The 20,900-nt window shown below is 35.6% G+C and overlaps 1 protein-coding gene across 3 annotated transcripts in view; it reads left to right on the top strand.

Annotated features, from left to right (window-relative positions):
- SUPT3H (SPT3 homolog, SAGA and STAGA complex component) overlaps window positions 1-20,900 on the top strand; it is a 535,848-nt gene that overhangs the window by 341,705 nt on the left and 173,243 nt on the right. For all 3 annotated transcript variants that reach the window (XM_040643551.1, XM_040643550.1, XM_040643552.1), the window contains exons 4-5: window positions 17,334-17,420; window positions 20,529-20,619. In XM_040643551.1, coding sequence (XP_040499485.1) covers window positions 17,334-17,420; window positions 20,529-20,619 — 178 coding nt within the window. The remainder of the gene's footprint in view (window positions 1-17,333; window positions 17,421-20,528; window positions 20,620-20,900) is intronic.

Below are 20,900 nucleotides of genomic sequence, written 5' to 3'. Positions count from 1 at the left end.
TTTTAATTTTTGTTCAAGTACTGAACATGAAGAAATATCTCATTTTAATTTGCCATCTAATAGTGGTTTGAGCATCTTCATGTCGGGTGGCATGTGGATTTGCTCTTCTGTGAATTGCCTGTTCCTATTCTCCCTACGTTTTTCTATCGGATTTCTTTCTTACAAATTTCTAAAAACATCTATTAAGTCATTACGTCTCTTAAAATTGCATTGTAGAAATTTTCAAATAATCCATGAAAATGTTTTAAAATTTTATATAATCTTAAGTGTTTATTCTTTCCTTTTTGAACTTCCAGCTTTCCATAAAGATGTCTTTCTAATACTTGATAGTATATATTGTGTCCTAGATCATCTTGTAAGATTTTTTTTCTTATTGTGTAATAAACCACCTCAAAGTATAGTGGGATTAAAAGCAAAAATCACCTGGGGCTCCTGGGTGGCTCAGTTGGTTGAGTGTCCAACTCTTGATTTCAGCTCAGGTCGTGATCTCAGGAATGTAAGATCGAGCCCTACCTTGGGATCCACACTGCCTGAGAGTCTCTCTCTCCCTCTTCCTCTGCCTCTCCGTCCCTCTAAAAGAATCTTTTTATTATTTCTTGTGGTCCAGTGATTTGGCTCGACTAGGCGTTCTTTTCATCTTGCTTGTAGTCTCTCCCTTGGTTGCAGTTAGATGGTACCTGGAGTTATGGCGTCTGGAGTCTGGACCAGGATTCTTAGGAAGGCTGGACCTCCTTCCTTCCCTCTGTAGACTCAGAGCCTCTCCTCTCCCCGTCTGGTCCCTTAATGTGGTCTATCCAGCGGAGTCTTACTTAGTGGTACCATACTCTAAACATTTCAAAAGTAGAAGCTCCAGCAGCTTTTTATTGTCAAGGCAGGAAAGTCCTGGAACATCACCTCCTCTATGACTGTTGAGTAGAACAAGTCACAGCCCAGCCTACATTCACTGTGGGAGAGAACTATCTAAGGGCATGAATACAAGAGCCGTTCACTGGCGTCTTCTTGAGCGACTAGCACCCACAAGGCCTAGGTTTTCTTTGCAGACTTCTAACCATGCATGAGAAGGTCTCCTGCACCCTTGGATTGTAGATGTAGGCCCTGGATCTTCTTTCATGATTTGTATCATTTTGTCTTTTACATTTTAAGTTTTTAATTTATCTGGAATTTATTTTTACATTTGGCATAAGATGAAATCTTTCTTTCTCTTTAGTTAGCTGTTTGTCAAACCATTGATTAAATAATTCTGTTTTCCCACTGAAATAAACTGCCCCTTTCGTTCTGTCAAATTTTCATCTATTTCTCATCCTATTCATCTGTCCCATAGAATCTTTCTTCCTTCTTATTCCTTCATCCTTCCTTTTCTCCCTCCACCCACCAGCCCTTTCCACTACAGCCACTCCTGCTCCAACATAGTCCTAATATAGTTATATCATAATTTTCACTAAATTCGTTAGTCATTATTTACATTGTTTTGACTCTGAGATCACCTGAATCCATAGCCGAGTTGTGCAGTATCGTGTTTGCATTTTCTTGTAATTTTTGTTTTATTTTCCTTGCAGCGGTTGTCTGACCCTTTTGCTTAGTTCTGTATTTATCTGCCAGTAAGCCATACCCAGCTCTCAATCAAGTGTGAATCTCCTCTCAATAGAAATAAAAAAAGGTATTCCATCTTGTTTAGGAATACCTTTCCTAAACCCCTCTGTCTACTTGTTCCAGGCTGGAGAGATTGCTCTTTAGGCTTGCTCCCCATCCACCATCCTGGGTATCTACCTTCATGTCTTGGGGATTTTATTTCATTCTCTGTGGCGTACTTATATGCTGTGCTACTTCCTACAAGGATATAAACCAAGGAAAATTCTTTCTTTTTCCTTTTTCCGTTATTTTGCTGGAATATCTTGTCCCTTAGCTTTCTGAGAAGGAGTTCGTGATGGTGTGCCAGCCATACTCTAAATAAATAAGTCAAAAATAAATAAGGAAAAAAAGCATCCATGGAGGTAAATTTTTATATAATTTGCATGTCTTAAATCAGCTTACTGTACCTTTGGAGATTTTTGACAGCTTGCCTATATACAAAAACTTTTAGGTTAGAAATTGTTTTACCTCAGGATTTTGAAGCCATTTCTCCATTACTTTCTAGTGTTAAAGGTTCTTGTGGAGACGACATTCTAATTATTTAACTTTTACATGTGAACCGTTTCTTTCCTTTATATCTGTAAGTTTCTAGTATCTGCTGTTTGTCCTCAGAATTCCGAAGTTTCACAGTAATATATGTAGAATGTTTTACCTGACATGCACCGCACCCACCCTGTCTGCCTCTCTGATCTTATCTGTAACCACTCTCCTTTCTATAGCCACATTAGCCTCCTTTCTTTTCCTCTGTCTTGTCCAAAAATGGTCTCACCTCAGAGCCTTCATCCTTCCTTTTCCCCCTGCGTGGAATGTTCTCCCAGATATCCATGTGGCTCACCCCCTTCTTAATGGTTTCTGCTCAGCTGTTACTTTAATAATGAGCACTTCCCTGATTACCCTTATAAAATAACAACCCACACATATCTCTTCAGCACACCTAATCCTGCTTATTTTTTTTTTTGTTTCTTAATTTTTTTTTTTTTTTACTCTTTTTGTGGTAGCATAGGGATTAGTATGACATGTTAAATTGCTTATTATGTGTCTCCTGACCCCTAAAATATAAGCTCCATGACAGTGTGGACTTTGTCTATTTTGTTTAATGTTCTATCCCTGCCATCAAGAGTTGTGCCTGGTTCTCAATAAATATTTGTGAATGAATGAGAGGTTGGTGATTTGGTATGCCCTTTTTCATCCATTGTGTTGAAAAATTAGTAGATTTAGTCTGGAATCTTATGTTCTTAAGTGCTGGGAAATTTTCTTGAGTTATTTCTTCAAATGTTCCTTTGCCTCTGTATTCTCTTCTAGACCTTCCACTCGGGGATGTTAGAACTGGATTAATCATCCAACTTACTTATCCTTTCTTATTTTTAATTTCTCGTCTTAATTATTTGTACTATATACTAGGTTAGGTGCTTTAGAGAAGTAAAAATGCAAAGTGAGTTTTCTACCTAAAGTTATTTATGTATTTGTAGTACTTACTTACATTAATTCACCACTTGCCATTATCACAAAAGTAGATCATTTTCGGGAGTTTTTCCCTTCTAATTCATAGCTATGACTGTGACAGTACGTAACTAAATAAGTTATTTAAACAAATACAGAGCACAAATATTGATGAGGATGGGACAACACCAAAATCTGTAAATTTATGACATTTGAATAAAATTAGTTGGTGAAAATTCCCCTTCCCATCTCCACCCTTCCCTACAAGGAGGCAGAGAGAAGGACTTCTCATCAGGCTCTGTGCTTGCTTTTCACATGAACTCCAACACACACCGTTTGGGACAGAAAATGGTGAGGGTACAACAGGAATGAATATTTCTTGAGAATCTGTGCCAGACACTTTGCATATATAATTTAACATGGTCCTTACATAACCTGAAATGCAAGTGTCATTACGCCCATATTAAAAATGGGGACTTGAAGATAAGACACAGTAATCATTTGGCACAAGATCATACATGGAGGGGTAGAGCTGAAACATTAACTGCTAACTTTGAATTTAATTAAAGATTTTTTTTAAGATTTTATTTGTTTATTTGAGAGAGGGAAAGAGAGAGAGAGCAAGAGCATGAGCAGAGGGAGGGGCAGAGGCAGAGGGAGAAGCAGGCTCCCCACTGAGCACGGAGACTGACTCAGGGCTCCGGGATCACGGACCCCCAGGATCATGACCTGAGCCTCAGGCAGACACTTAACCGACTGAGCCACCCAGGCGCCCCTTAATTAAAGTCTTAATAGCACATTCAGAATTCTGAGCTAATTGCTATGTGTCTAAGAGTAGATCTGTTATGGACCATATGAGAAAAATGTTTCTACTCCAAAAACCTAACTATGTTTACACAAGAATATTTACAGGTTTATCAGAGACTTTTAAAACTCCACAAAAACTATATTAAACTGTTAATTCTGTCTGAATTCTGAAAGTGCTGAATGTTGATTGGTCGAGTTACTGAATTTTACATATTTAAATATTAGTTTATATGAGGGAACTATTAAATATTCGTTTACAGGAGGAAAATGGAAAAGTTAGCTGTCTGCTAGCTATGGGATACGATGGAAACAGGGAGTTATTGTCTGACAGACCTGTTCCAATCCCATCTTCGTCGTGTAAATGCTCTGAGCTGCTGTTCCCTTATCAATTAAAAAAACTGTAAAATATTAATATCCCTTAACTCATAGGATTTTTGCAAAGATTAGAAAAACTAACAATTTTAAAAATAGGTCGAATATGTCAGTCATCTTGTCGTGTATTCTGTAAGTGCTAGTTTGTGTTCTCGTTCTTCATATACTGGTGCTGCCCTTCCTTAAATTAAGTCCCCAAATCTAGAATTATAATTTCCATCACCAGCTCACATTGTTTATTTAGAGGAGGACACTTCCCACCCATTTCTGTTTTTAAATTGTCTGAACAGAAGCATTTTTAAAAGAAAGTGCAAACATGCTACTTCTGGTATTTAAGGGGGGAAAGTAGCCTTAGTAAGTCTGACGACTCGTGTGATAATAGACATCTAATGTCTCTCTCGACTCACTTTTCACTCTTCTGCCTTTTCTGTGCCCTGGGAGGCTCATCTCTTTAGATCGCTCTTGCTCTTTGACTTCTAGTTGAGTTTGGCCAGTGGGAGACACCAGCGGTATTGCTGAGAGTGGGATGAATGAATGTAAGGCCAAAGGTGGCTGTATCCGCGGCATGGTGGGCTTCTCCAGCCTCCGGGCTCAGGGGGTGGCTGCCTTCCCCTTACGCTTCGAAACCTGGGATTCTTAATGGCCTCCTGTTGCTCTTCGAGCCAGGAGGGTACCACACTACCCCTTGTGGTTTCCCTAAACCTTCCCCACATCTTCATAAATAGTTTCTGTTAAACTCACCTCCAAGTTCCCAGTTTAACTATGCTATCTTTTTTTTTTTTTCCAAGCCCCTGACCGATAAACTGACTGATATATTCAAGTAAATATCAGTGATCCCATATGGGTCATCCCCAAAGATACCCCAGACACACATACATTAGCTGAGATTCAGCCAGATAAATTATATAAATTGATGTTTCCTACAAATCCTGATTAGAGTTGGAGGCACAACTTGATTTGCCTTTAGGCTGGAAATTCATCATGGCTAGTATCTAACTGAGGAAACTCCAGATGAGTCAGAATATTTTCTTTAGACATTTCAGATAATCTGTAGCAATGTCTTTGAAACTCTCTTAAGATTAATAACCTTTATGTGGTCTGTGAAGACTGCATTAATGGAGTTTGCATTCTGGAAGGGAAGCCTTCTTCTTGTAAAAAGATCTTTACAAAATAGGGCAGTAAGTGGTAAGCTGGCTGAAGTCCTATGATGTCTTCAGAAGCACAACGGAAAGGGGGTGATTGGGTCAATGCTTGAGTTAGAGGAGACCTCAGAGAGGCTGTGGCCCTCACTTGCAATTTCTGAAGAATGTGGGACTCTGTCCTCTCTATGTTGTCTGCTTTCTCAGAATGTGACTGTGGGAGCGTTGTTGAATGGTTGTACCATTTTAGCTAGATGTGAAGGAATCTCTTAAGAATATCCTGGTTTGGGTTTAAGTAACAAATCTAAAACATTTTCTCTGCTTCCAAATTATCAGTAGACTTTTTTCCTTTCCTATACAGATTACTTTTTTCAACTTCTAACCAGCAATGAGTCAGTCATTCCTAAGCAATATGTTATGCTTTTATGGTGCTTTTTAGTCCTCCAAGTGCCTATACTTTATTTCATTTGATCCTCACAATGACCTGTGAGTGTAACAAGATCTTTACCGTATCACTTTTTGAGCCCTTTGTAATAACCTTTTTAATTCTTGAGTAGAATATGGGACTGACATCTGAGCCCAGGAAACCTGACTTTTCATTTAGTTTTACATATACATCTTCTAATTTGATAAATACTATATACAACACTGATTGGTTTTCCTATGCAAGCAATGTTTGAATACAAAATTTGAATAAGGGCTACTTTCTCTGACAGACTGAGGGGGAAGTATATACAAATTATCTCTGTTCATCATATGATAAAAGCGAAGAGCGGATTAGAATCAGATACAGACCAATCTTTCTTATGCATTAGTAATTGCATTGCTTTAATCCCATTTTGCAACTGACTTTGGCTTTCAAATTTATGTGGAACTACTGGGTAGGATACTGGAATAATTAGCTGTATCACCTGCTGATTTGTGTACCATGGTGAGCATTATTGTAAAATAAGTCATTAATGCTAAATAATGATCCAACCTCATACTTCCTTCCATACTTATACAATTAATTGGATTGGTTCTATTTCTACTGGTTTGACTAAGTAGATTTTTTTTTTAATTGACTCCCTCCTGCACCTCACCTCTTTGAGCTTTTCTTCTTTATTTCTTCTCTCATTGATACAAGCATTTAATTATGAAGCCAAATGTAAACTAAGGTTAAAAACTAGAACCAGAAGGTAAAAGCCAAGGCATCTTTGGAGCTCATGTGGTGTCCACCTTTCTTTAGTTCCCATTTTAAGAACCTGAGAAAGAGCCACTCTTCTGTTTAAAACTATAGCTTCAAGAACGTATGCACATTAGGGCATGCATTACATTTCATGTTGGGGTGATTCAACATGAGAAGTTATTACGGAAGCTGTTAGGTCTCTACCAAAAGTACTCTAGTTTTTCTTTTTAACTTTAGATGAGAGTTACTTCTTTAAAAACTTGTTAAGAAAAGGGATTTTAGTGATATACACACTCTATAGACATAGAAATACGTATGTGTGTATGTATACACATACACGTATGTGCACATATATACATGGTATATATGTATTGTGTGTATATATGTATATGTATATATCCGACCAAATTATTTATCTCCTAAATTTGTTTGTGGTGAAATAAGTCATTAGTACTGAGCAGTAGTCTAATAACAGCCTGTAATCTTTGTGAATACTGGAAATGATAAACTTTTTTATGATAACCTTGCAATTTAAATTTTCATCTGAATAAGTGTAGATAGCAACTCTTCAGGGCTTACTGTATGCTGCATGACAATGCCTCACGTAAGCATCAAACCATAGGCATTTTAAAATTTTATGAAAGGGAAAACAAGATGGTTTTGGAAACTTTTTTAAAGTTAATGATTTTTTAAAGCTTCTTGACTAAACTGTTTGTGAAATCAGTTTCTGTAGTGGTCCACATGGAGATAAGCTGCTGAGTTAGACCATAAAAGGAGGTCGATACACAGTACTGGCAGGAGACCACACCTTAACTGAGTTTCATAGCAGACCCTTGCCCTTCCCATGCATCGAACAGGTTCGAGACCTAGCATCAGAAGCTATAACTCTAAAATTCTGAAGTTGGCACTTTCTGCATGTATTTTCTCAACAAAAGGACCAAATTATAAAATTGCTTTTGCCAAAACAAGAGTAATAGTAATAGAGATAAAATTAGAAATAAGTTTTCCTCATTTCTCATGATTATTCTGTAGGATTACTTTATTCTTTCCATTTGGAAATTTTTCCAGCCATTACATTGCTCTGTGTGTGGTCTTTTGTAATTCAGTGCTTTTAATAACCTGATCTAACCAGGAAGATTTAGTTCGAGACTTGTGTTTATTCCTAAACATTCTGGGGTGAAATGAAATCAGGTTATCATGTGAAAAATTAGGCAGAGTTCCAAAGAAAAGTAATTAACTCAGTCTTTTACCTGTTAGACTTTTGTCCTTTGAAGAAACAACTAATGGCCACAACTCTTTGAGTGGGCACCTTTATAGAAGACTGGGAACAGAAGGAAATGTGGAGGGAAGCACAGAGATGCCATGAAATGAGCAGAGAAAAAAAGAGTCATTTTTAATTGTAGACAAAAAAAGTACACATTTTGTAATCTATCAAAATGTTTATGCTTTTAAAATTTTAAAGAAATGCAAATAAAATATACATCCTTAGATCTTTACACTGTATCATTTTGAGTTATTGAGTAACTGAACAATAGCTATGTAGACTGTAGAGCAAAGTCAAGATCTACCATCTTTCTACAATTTTAATGTATTTTAGTTTATTTTTTAAATTTTTATATTTAATTTAGATTCAAATTAGTTAACATATATTATTAGTTTCAGGGGTAGAATTTAGTGATTCATCAGTTGCATGTAACAGCCAGCGCTCATTACATCAAGTGCCCAAGTTACCCCATCTCCCCACCAACCTCCCCTCCAGCAACCCTCAGTTTGTTCCCTATAGTTAAGAGTCTCTTATGGTTTGCCTCCTTCTCTGTTTCTGTATACTGGTTGAAGCAGTTAAATAGTATTCTAGTTTTAATAGTTAAGTAGTAAATAATTAAATTTTAAATTAACTAACTATAGTTAGTTAATAGTATAGTATGTAAACTATTATGCAGTTTAGTATGGTAGTTAAGGTATAATCCAGAATAGTATACTATTTAAACTATAACCTAGTTTATTACTTTAATTTCAACTTTAAAAAGTTTCCAACATATTCTTTTGCTTACTTGCAAAGCTTGATGTGTTTAGACTTAAGTTGCTTATGAATAACTTCTATGCAAAATAGTTTAAAAGAAAACTTTCACATGGTTGTTGTTCTCCTAATTTCATATTTAAATAAGAGTAACCAAAGAACTAGTTCCTTGTCAAGTTTGCTGTTCTTATACAATAAATGCTGCCATTGTTTATTGGACATTTTTAAAACTTTGCAGGCTTATATTGATTGTGGCTTGGTAATTCTCTAAAATACGTATATAAATAAAAATGAATTCTTTGAGTCATGAGATACTGATAATTATAGCTTTATCATATTTTTTAAAAACTTGACTTAACTGTGTTTGACTTACTATTCTAAAAAGAGGAGTTAAAATGAAACTCTAAAAAGTTAGGCACATCTTTTATCAATTTATATACTTGTTTATATTTCAGATGTCTAAGACAGTGGAAGGCCAGTCACCAACAAAGAATAAGGAGATCATATGATAGGAAAATACGAAGTCATATATCTTACATTTATAGTATCCTGAATGTTAACTGTATTTAGTTACAAATCCATTCCGTTTCAAACACTTGCTAGTGCTCAGTCCTTAAGCTGTGTCTGCATGAAGCAACTGGCTTGGATGTTTTGATCCAAACCATTTTTATTTTGGCAACCATTTCATTGCCAGTAATGAAAATGTTTCGAAAGGCAAATAAATGTTTTTGTGGTTAGTCTTTTCTATGCAATGTAAGACTTGATTTAAAGATCATACCTTCCTGTATTCTGAATGAGAAATTAATCTTGGAGAGAAAGATAAATGGCTTGATGTTAAGCATTTGTTATTTAGTACCAGTTTTTTGTACCTGAACATCTCTCATAGGTTTTTCATAAGGGTTAAATGAGATAATATATAGACGACAAGAAGCATAAGATAGTACATTCAATAAATGTTAAACATTAAAAGAAGGAGTATCAGTTTCTGCTTAAACATGGGTGATACATGTGCTTATCTCCAGCCGTTCTGAAACCACACTAAATGACAGCAAAATAATTTAAAGAGGCATAAACCTACAAAGACAAAATGGGAGATTAAATAACAGATGAGATATGTCAAAAAAAATCGTGGAAACTTAACGGTGGATAGAAATGCCAAAAGGTTAAAACTCCTGAGAAAAATGAAACCTTGGAACCTGGAAAAAAATCAGGATTGAAGGTACCTCTGAAGAAAGAAGTCTTGGGTTGGTTGAAAAGCAGGAAAGGGGCGCCTGGGTGGCACAGCGGTTAAGCGTCTGCCTTCGGCTCAGGGCGTGATCCCAGCATTGTAGGATCGAGCCCCACATCAGGCTACTCCGCTATGAGCCTGCTTCTTCCTCTCCCACTCCCCCTGCTTGTGGTCCCTCTCTCGCTGGCTGTCTCTATCTCTGTCAAATAAATAAATAAAATCTTTAAAAAAAAAATTAAAAAAAAAAAAAAAAAGAAAAGCAGGAAGATTTGTAGAAAGTGTAAAGAAGTAATTTTATCCCAGTCCCTATCAAAACCATATAGGCAGTCTAACTATCCTTTATCTGTTTGGCAAAATAGTGTAGACTTTCTCTCTGGAGGGTTGAGTAAAATGAACTCTGGTATTAGAGATTCTAGGCGCAAAGACTACCCACATTCAACTAACAGACATTTTAAAAGAACCCAGAAAACAGAAAGGAAGAAATTTTCAGAGCGATGCAAGAAAATTTACCAGACATGAAGGACAGAAATATATGGGTTACAGTATCCTCGTGAGTACCAAGAAAATATATGAAGAAAGACTCTCGCCAAGGCACAGCACCATGAAATTTCAGAATTTCACATATGAGCAGAACAATACAAAGTTTTTCTGAGGAGGACAAAAAAATCAAAGCTTAAGAATAAAAACAACAACAACAATAACTAACTTCTCAACAGCAACATTTTAAGTTAGAAGACAGTGGAGCAATGCCTTTAAAATTCTGAGGGAAATGATTTTTAATCTCAAATTCCATACTCAGTTTACCAACTAAATATGAGGGTGGCTTAAATGAATTTTCAGAATACTGGATCTTTAAAACTTTATTTCCATAAACCCGTCTCAGGAAACTAGCAGTATTCTTCAGCTATAGCCCCACCACTGAAGGAGGAAGAAAGGTATTGCAGTCTGAGCTCGTTCTAGTTTCGTAGTTTTCATTCTGCCTGTTGAAAAAAAAAAAATCAGTATTCTTTAGAGGAACATAACAGAATCCAGAGTCCTTATAAGGTATCATTCACAATATCTCAGACAAAATTCCACATTCCTTAAAATATGAAGTAACAGGCAAACATGACTCATACCCCAGAGAAAAGACAAAATGAAGACTCCAAGATGACCTGGTGTTGATATTAGCAGATAGGGGTTTTTAAAGCAGCTATTACATCTATGCTCAAGAATTTAAAAACTACCAAAGTAAGGAAGTAAACTAAGAAAGAGCAAGAAATAGGATCAAGAAATTAAGAATTCAAAAGGAATAGTTGAAGAGTTGGAGGACACCAGATGAAATGTCTCTGAGAGAAAACAAAAACAATGAAACTGAAAGAAATCCTTACATGTTTTAAATCTCTCAGAGTTTGGGGTGAAACAGTGTTAGGTTCACAAAAAAATAAGCAAAGAAACAAATCAAGGAACTTATTAACTACAAGAAAAATGTTTTTAAAAATTGTAAAAAGAAATTTGTTCATAGTAGCCAAGCTATAATAGTATTTACATGGTCTAAAAATATAAACACTGGATATTAATTTTTTAAATTATATTTTATAGATAAGATCAAGAGGGGAGGAAGGAGATGGTTAAATGAGAGGCATCTGAGAACATTAAGTCTTCTTTATCTTCCATAGTAAGAATTGACAGTATTTAAAGCTGAGAAATAAAGAAAACAAGCATATTATAAATATATTTCCAATATAGAGGTAAGTAACAGCAGAACAAGCTAAACAAGTTGAAAATAGTTGCCTCTTGAAGCAGAATCACTGGAAAGAAGTGCGGTAAGGTGGTCCTGTAAAACTTAGAGTATTGTTTGACTTTTAATGTATATATTTTAACTTACACTTTAAAAATGATTAATTGAATTATATATAACACACAGTACAGTGCCTGGTACAAATTAGGTACTCAATAAATGGTAGCTATTGTTACTGCTAAGATTATTAACTCTCCTAATAGTCATTAAAATCATTGGTTACCCATTTCAAATGGAAAAATATATATATTTATAAACAGACAAATCTAGGAAAGTTATTGATGTATCTGACCTCACGGTTATGTGAATATGTGAGTAGTAGAGCTAGACTTGGAATCCAGATTTCCGAACTTCCGCTGCTTTCAGTCACAACATGGAGGTTCAGAGAGGATAGGCGGCTGAGAAGTACAGTTGTAAGCAGAGCTGTCCTTTCATTGTCTGACCTAGAGTCTGGCCTGGTAAATAGTGAGTGATAGACCAATGGATAGAAAGACAGACAAACAAATCTTAGGCCAGGGGACAACCTAGCTTTTCATAATATAGCTTTTCATAACCTAGCTTTCAACAACTCTTGCCTTTTACTATTTATTTATTTACTATGTATCCTCAAAAAGGTAAGATCCAGGGATTTATTAAAACCCGAAGGAAAGAGGTCCAACAGAAGTGTGGTTAAAATGGAATATTTTCAGGATGTTAATAATTGTAAAATTAATTTTGCTGTACTTTTAAGACATTTTGGAACTTTAGAGGAATCTTTCTGCTGAATTTATATGGGTCCCAGACAAATGCAGAGTTTATTGACTTCATCTAGCCCAATTCATTTATATCAAAGACAAGAAAACTGACAGTTGTCAAGGGGAAATGGATTGCCAGCATTTGACAAACATTTATAAACTGCCTGTTGGGGAATGGTGGTCCTGGACCTAGAAATATTATTCAAAATGTAGTTGGGAAATGAGAGTGTTAAATAACTGGGGAAGATAAAGAAGAAACACAAGTATAATTAACATAAACTGAGCATATGAGTTTCATACCTAGGTTAGGTAACAAACACTATTGTATGAAGATAATCAGAGATCTTTTTTCCTTTGATAAAATTATTTTAAAACCTCTATTTTAAAGAAGAATGTGCCGCATCCCATGAAGAATCAAGAATTTCTCGTAATTTGAGCATAGTTCCATATTAGGGCTCTCCAGAAAAACAGAACCAATAAAGAGTGTGGGTGTGTGTGGATTGATGGGTGGATAGAAAGATGGTAGGTAGATAGATAGTAAGGAATTGGTTCCCATGATTATGGAGGCTGAGGAGTCCCAAGTTCTGTAGTTGGCAAGCTGGAGACCCAGGAGAGGTGAAATGTAATTCCAGCCTGAGTCCAGCCTGAAAAACAGGAGATGTTTTAGTCCAAGTGAGAAGGCTAGAAAAGACTGATGTTCCATTTCAAGGTAGGCAGAAAGCATTCCATTCCCTTTTATTTGGCCTTTATGGTTTAAGTTTTTAAGTTCCAGTTAGTTAACATACAGTGTAATATTAGTTTCAGGTGTACAATATAGTGATTCAACACTTCCATACATCACCCAGTGCTCATCACAGCAAGTCCCTCCTTAATCCCCATCTCCTATTTCACCCATCCCCCCATCCACCTCCCCTCTGGTAACCATCAGGTTTCTTCTCTGTAGTTAAGAGTCTATTTCCTGATTTGCTTGTTTGTTTTCTTTATTAACTTCAGCATATGAGTGAAATCATGTGGTGTTTGTCTTTCTCTGACTGACTCATTTCACTTAGCATAATACTCTCTAGCTCCATCCACGTCATTGCAAATGGCAAGATTTCATTCTTATTTATGGCTGAGCAATGTTCCATTGTGTATACCACATCTTCTTTGTCCACTCATCAGTCAGTGGACACTTGGGCTGTTTCCATAATTTGGCTATTGTAGATAATGCTGCTGTAAACTTCAGGGTGCATGTATCCCTTTGAATCAGTATCTTTGTATTATTTGGTTAAATACCTAGTAGTGCAATTGCTGGATCATAGGATACTTCTATTTCTAACTTTTTGAAGAACCTCCTTACTGTTTTCCAGAGAACCACACCAATTTGCATTCCCACCAACAGTGCAAGAGGATTCCCCTTTCTCCATATCCTAGCCAACACGTGTTGTTTCTTGTGTTGCTGATTTTAGCTATTCTGTTAGGTGTGAGGTGATAATGTTCTATTCAGTTCCTCAGCTGATAGGTTGAGGCCCACCCACATTAGAGAGGGCAGTCTACTTATTCTCCCTATTTACATGTTAATTTCATCCAAAAATACCCTCACAGTCCCACCCAGGATAATGTTTGACCAAATGTCTGAGCTCCTTGTGACCCAATCAAGTTGACACATAAAATTAATCATACAAATGCACAGAAGTGTGAAAATACAATTGAAATTATTGGAGTTTAAATGTAGAATTATATGAGAAAAAGAAAGAAATATAATGAGAATGAAGTAATAGTGAAAATCTGTGAGTCAGTCAGGCTTTAAAGACCACATTGAAGTTAGATAATAGTGACTTCTCATAGATCCTGGAACAAGAATTACAAGCATTATATTTGAGCAAGATCGTTTTAGCACTTAAATCTGGATTGCGTCACAATTTGGAGACACTGAAATTTTGAAACCAGTAAGCAAATAACCCCACAAGCGTAGATTAGGATGAATACTGTGGAAGTAGAAAGCACCTTTTTATATTCAACTTCCAGAAAAGGGTCATAAAATACTTCAAAATGCAGACATGATGAGTGTTAATATGCAAAGGGAATTTTTTTGTCTTTTAAACAGTTGTTACAAGTATATTATTTTTTGTTTACTTTGAAGAACAAAAAATTATCAGTAAAAAACATGCTGTACATGAGTTGCTATTGTGGTGAAATAATAATGTAGCACAATATTTTATTAAGTTGCTAATAAATATCTTAAGGTTCCTGTTACCATACCTTTATCCATATAGTTAAGAAAATTAAGTTCGTGTACTCATTCTACTAGTGATTGCTCTAAAGTATTTTTGTGCTCCATTATTTTCTTGCATTTTTATATCACAATTAAATGTATACTACTTTCATTATAAATAAAAAATTGTGAAGTGTACCATTATTTCATGTTATTCTAATTACTATCAGAAATATTTAACTTGCAACAGTGAGTAATGAAGTAAGTACAATGTGCATTGAGTTTCAAAGACTAAGAAATTGAGGAATTTCTTAGAATATAGAATCAATTTTTTTAACACTAAGTTATTAGGAATATTTTGTGATTTCGGTTTCCTGACTCTAGAATTGCTTTCACGTTAAAGACACCAATTCTGAGCTCAGCATTCTGTGGAACTGGACTGACAAGCTACTAACCTGTTTTTTAAGCTTTTTAAGCTTTGTATTGTTAAAGGGGAGTCTCTCTGTTCTTTCTGGTAGGCATGGAGAAAAATTTCTAGAAGGAAACCAATGCGTAATACACACTTTTACAGTGTGATCACTGTAATTAGCTGACAAGATTGCTCTCCCCACTTTGTAGAGAAGAGGTCAGAGTCTGGGAGAGGTAATTTTGGAGCATGAGGCACATCAAGGCACTTCTTGAAGGTCCGGGGCATATTAGGAGAATTCTAGCAGTGCCCGTGCTAGTAAGGGCGTAAAGTAAGATGAAGGAAATTAGGGCATCAGATAGAGGAAAACCGAAGTTAAATTTTGGCTGCTAATTATGACCACATACCATGACATAAATTCCAGATCCCTATGGCAGTCATATACTGGTTTTCTTTTTTTTTTTTTTTTATTATATTAGTCACCATACAGTACATCCCTGGTTTTTGATGTAAAGTTCGATGCTTCATTAGTTGCGTATAACACCCAGTGCACCATGCAATACGTGCCCTCCTTACATATACTGGTTTTCAAAGGTGTTTTAAAATGTCTTACTCTTCCTTGTCTTTATTTTACATTTTCTGGGTTTTTTGCCTGGTTAATGTGTTTGTAAACTGACATTTTTGCAGAGGATTATAAATAGAGATGATTTCTTGATATGTCGTATAAACGATTAATTGGGAAAACTCTTTCGGGATATATACTTCTTCTGACCCTTTCTTAACATAGGTGAAATTACTTCTGTCTGTATAGTACTTTACAGTTGTCAAGTCCTCACCATCCTTTGCGAAAGAAAATACAAAGTTACCTGCTAGGGCTGCCTTCTGGTTCCCCGTGTGTTCTCTGTATACGTCTACGCATTCAAATGGATCCTGAGCCCGTATTCTTCTCCACACTGATTGTGTGTATTTTATACTGTGATAGAAATGTTTTTCTTTGAAAAAACATGTGTACACATATTTCCCTGACACCCTTCCAGTTTTTAGAAAAATATGTTCAGATTTTTTCCTGCTTAAAACTTTTAGTTTCTGAGTAGATACCTCATCTTTTTAAAACCTTTCCCTAAGATTTCTTTTTAAATGGCTCACAGTTAAATTTAAATTTCTATATTTAGGTAGAATTATGTTTATATACCAACCACCAGTATCCAGGAAATTCAGTGGTAAGGCTGACACATAGGGGAGTTTATAGTCTATTTTGTAGTCTGTGTATTTAGACAGGGTTTGAAGCTTACTTAGCAAAATCGCTTAAACATTCGAGCAGAATTTCTTTAGTACAAATGTACCATTTGATTCCTTATAATTGTTAAGATAACAGTGTGTCACTTTTTAAAGATCAGTTCTCAGGAATATATTAGATTTATTCCTTTCAAAGAAGAATGCATTTAAGAACAGCCTTTATATGTAAATATTTTTATAATATTGGCTAGAGATGGTGTGGTGCAATCACCATGGTTTGATCAAATTTGGAAGAAGTTACAGGCACATATTTGTAGTGTTTTCCCCAGCATCTTTATTTTTTTCATCTGGACGTATTTTATGTTCCTTCCAACTAATCAAAATAAGAAACCGATTTTGCCTTTGCCAAAAAATAGAACTATCGTTTTTCACATTCTTTTATTTTCCAGGTCATTTTCAAGTAAGATTGTGTTTCTAGGACTTCTGAATTCCAGAAAACTCTCAACTTTGTAGATATAAGGGCCCAGATGAACATTTCAGGGGGAATCTAACTTTTCATGCAGTATGTTTTGTGTTGTGCATTCCAGATACAGTTAACTTTTTGTGTGCATGTGATTAGTGTGGAAAGAAATTAATGCAGTCCAGTATTATGATTTATGGACTGAATCCTTTGCCCACTGAAGACTTGCCAAAACTAAAACTATTTTTTTTCCTTTGGATATTAGAAACAGCTACTGTTTTTGTTGATCTTTTAAAGTTCTGAATGGGCCTATTTCAAATCATACCAGCATGGGAGCTCAGATTAATAATATACTTATTCAACTAGTGATACTGAGTGAAACCATTGCTCACATGGATATGAGGATAAAATTTCATAAAATTATTTTCAGGTGCATTAATGCATTTCTGGAAGCTGCACATGATTTTTCTTTTGCATGAAAGAAATCAGGGATTTCTGTTTATTGTATCAGTTACAGGTGGGCTTATAAGTTAATTTAATTGCATTTTTTTTTTTACTTTAAAACATAAGACATTTCGCTTTTAAAAGCAGTAATGTGATTGTAAGATTATTCCCAAAGGTTTTTAACTCTTAGTATATTTATCTCTCATGAGACATCATGACTGTAGTATATTTAATTTAGATTATTGAGGGAAAAAGACCCTAAGTTCTCTTTGTTGTTAGTTACAGCAAGCCGCTGAAATTTCTCAGCTTCGGGGAGCAAGGGTAATCTCTGCCGAAGACCTTCTGTTTTTGATGCGCAAAGATAAGGTAATATAAAACAATTTCATTGTATTAACATGCCATGTTTGGTGTTTAATTACACTTATTTGAGGAACTGTATCCTTGTTATATAGCTTTCAAATTGGAATACAACTATTAAACTGATGTCTTAGTCTTCAGAGTTTGCACAAAATGGTTTACTGCAAGAGAAGTGATATTTGTTTTACAAGGGCCATGGCACTGGTGTAGAACTCTGCTGCCAACTAATTCTCACTTATTCTTCCATAATATTCATTACATATCAATCGTGTGCTTTGTTCAGATAAGTGAGATAGAGCTGAATGGCATATTTATTTTTCTTCTAATTTTACACAAGATTACAGGCTTTCCCAGGGTTTGTTTCAGGGTTTATTCTGTGACAGTGGTGTATAGGAAAACAGTCAATCAAAATGAGTCTTTCAGTGGCATAAATACAATAATGTCTAGAGTTTTTATGGTAAAGGTACCTTTCTTACTCTTTGAACTCTGATAATTAAAATATTTAAGCTGGTATTTACGTGTCTAATTTTGTCCTATCTCCCATGAGTAGCTAGTTGAAAATATTTTATAATGTTTTACACTCGTTTTAATGACAGTGTCATTTAAGGTTACATGTACAAAAATTAGCAGAGTAACCGCCATGTGTTATGGTAGCTGCTATCCCAAATGAGCAGGCAGTGCTTGGTTTCTGATGGTCCATCTTTCACTTCTTCTTTGTTTTTTCCAGGCCTTTTCATTACACATACCCATTCCTTTTCCACCATTTTTGTGTGCTCGTGGCTTGCTTTTTTTTTTTTTTTTTTTTTTTTTTTCCCCAAATCAGAAGACATCCCATCGACCTTCTGGATAACCTTGTTAACATCCTTTCCAATATCCAGTTACTTTATATCCATGAAATCTTTTAATTCTGATTGACTGAAGGTTGACTAAACTTAGATCAAGTATTTTCTCTTCCTCATATGGTAAGATTCAGAGACCTACAAACCATACCATGACCAGTCTACTACTAAATAGTATAAATTCTTAACTTCATTAACTCTTCAATTGTATGAGGACTATAAAGGAAGAGAAAGGAAATGTCTTCACTATCAAGAAGCTATAATCTGGTTTAGGAAATCTGTATGATTTAGTTGAAGAAGCAGAATTTCAGAGTTGTGTGATTAGATCAGAGGCTGAAGGATTTATTGAGATGGAGGTGTCTGAGACTCATGCAGTTGTATGTAGAGTGGACCAGATGCAAAGGAACCAGCCGAGATGCTGGTTCAGTAATCAAGGCAAAATGTGCTGGGCATGGTGGCTCTGGAAGTGGATAGGAAGGCAGAATTCAGAGAATAGTAAAGAGTGCAAATATGCAGGATTTGGTGACTTCATTATACTTGGAGGACCAAGGACTAATAGGTACCAGGCAGCAGTGGTGCTGTGAGGAAGGAGCTTGCCTTTGACAGAAATGAGGACCTGGAGCCAAGGTCCTTCGTGAAGGCCCCTGCAGAACAGTGGAGTTAGTATTAGTACTTTACGGAGTATGTCCAATCAACTGTTCTTTCTCATGACAGAGGTAAAGAAGCTACCACAAAACACAGTCCACATTGACACTTTCTGCTGCCTTTTGGGAAAGTCAACATTTAAAATCGTAGTGAAACTCCAGGAACATACACTAATTGACAGTGCCCCTCTGCTGTCCAGAGGGACTCTTTTTTTTTTTTTTTTTAAGATTTTATTTATCTATTTGACAGAGAGAGAGAGACAGCCAGCGAGAGAGGGAACACAAGCAGGGGGAGTGGGAGAGGAAGAAGCAGGCTCACAGCAGAGGAGCCTGATGTGGGGCTCGATCCCAGAACGCTGGGATCACGCCCTGAGCCGAAGGCAGACGCTTAACGACTGAGCCACCCAGGCACCCCTCCAGAGGGACTCTTAACCAGAATCCTTTCATCAGCTGAGAACATAGCTATAATATAGCTACCAGAGTTCTCATCTTTCCTTTCAAAATAATAATTGTATTTATCTGCTGATGTGTTCCAAACAAAATTAGTTTACGTAGGTGTAATATAAGACAAAATAAAATCTAAAGTATTGAATGCAAAAGACGGGTAGCAGAACTATTTACAGGTGCATGTTTTTTCTCTTCCTAATTCCAGTTTATATTCATGCATATTTATTTACTGTTTACTATCCTGCTGTAGGCACCTTCACACATTCTCATTTATTCATCCCAGTGGTCCTATATGGTAGGCACTTTACTTAAAATCGTAAATAAAGAAACTGAAATCCAAAGCTTACCTTTTACTTCTGGCCCCGCTAAGCTCTAGTTGTAAGACTATTTTTAACCTGTTTTCCCTGTATATAAAAAGGAGAGGATTATATTTGTCTGTATTTCAGGGTTAATCAAATAAGATGCGTGTAAAAGAGCGTTGTGAAATACACTATATTTCAGCCATAATTAGGAATCTTAAACCTGAAGGTCAGGAACCAGTTATAATACAGCCTAAATGTAAGCACACAACAAATTACAAAATATTATCAGCTACCTTTAAAGTTAAACAGTATTGTGGTCTTCTAATAAACCTAAAGAAAACCATCGAGACCCAACTATCATTCATCAGCTTTGAGTCTCATTAAAACATATTTCTCAGATTATAGAATGTTTTCAGAAATATAAGACATAAACCAACTCTTTATACAAAAAAAAAAAAGATTTCCAGAGAATAAAAAAACAACGAAAAGGAAATTTGCTTGGCTTTTTAAAGCAGTTGTTACAAAATTCTTGTCTAGATGTTTATAAATCACTGTAATTATCTTAGTATGGAGAGTGTGATATTTATCACAATCTTCAGAAAGAATTTAAAACTTTTTATTAGACCAATAAATAAATAAATAAAGCGATTACTGTAATTGTTGGAACATTTGGATACTTACAAATGAAGACTGCTTTTAAAAATGCCTGTATTCTAGCTTTTATGTTTAATACGATGACATCTTTTATTCCATAGTATTCTAAGAATTGCTGTATTTTTCCCAGGGATCCTAGGATACAAGTTTATTAAATTTAGTTATCATAGTATTCTGTGATCAGCAAAGTGAATGTAATGTATAAGATTTCTTATTTCATATTTTTAACAGAAAAAGCTTAGAAGACTGCTAAAGTACATGTTTTTCCGAGACTACAAATCCAAGATTGTCAAGGGCATAGATGAGGATGACCTTCTGGAAGGTAACCTAAAAAAAAAAAAAAAAAAAAAACCGCTAAGCTGAGAGCAATGTGACATGTGTGTGCTGGGTAACATACTGATACAGTGTCAGTGTGGACTTTCCCATCACAGTGGAATATATTTGCTTCTGTTAAATAATGTAGCTTAGAAATTATCCAAATATCTATTTGGTTGGCAGCTGAATCTTGTGATTTTCTATTTACGTGGCTTCATAGTAATCTGCTATGTCAGTTCTTTTAATTGTATGGCCTGTTTTATATCAGAATGTTATGAAACTGAGAAA

Source organism: Ursus maritimus, unplaced genomic scaffold (genome assembly GCF_017311325.1).
Source record: "Ursus maritimus isolate PB19 unplaced genomic scaffold, ASM1731132v1 scaffold_29, whole genome shotgun sequence".
In the NCBI taxonomy this organism is placed as follows: Eukaryota; Metazoa; Chordata; class Mammalia; order Carnivora; family Ursidae; genus Ursus; species Ursus maritimus.
Note: the sequence above shows the minus strand (reverse complement) of the source record. Positions and strands in the feature narration are given on the sequence as shown.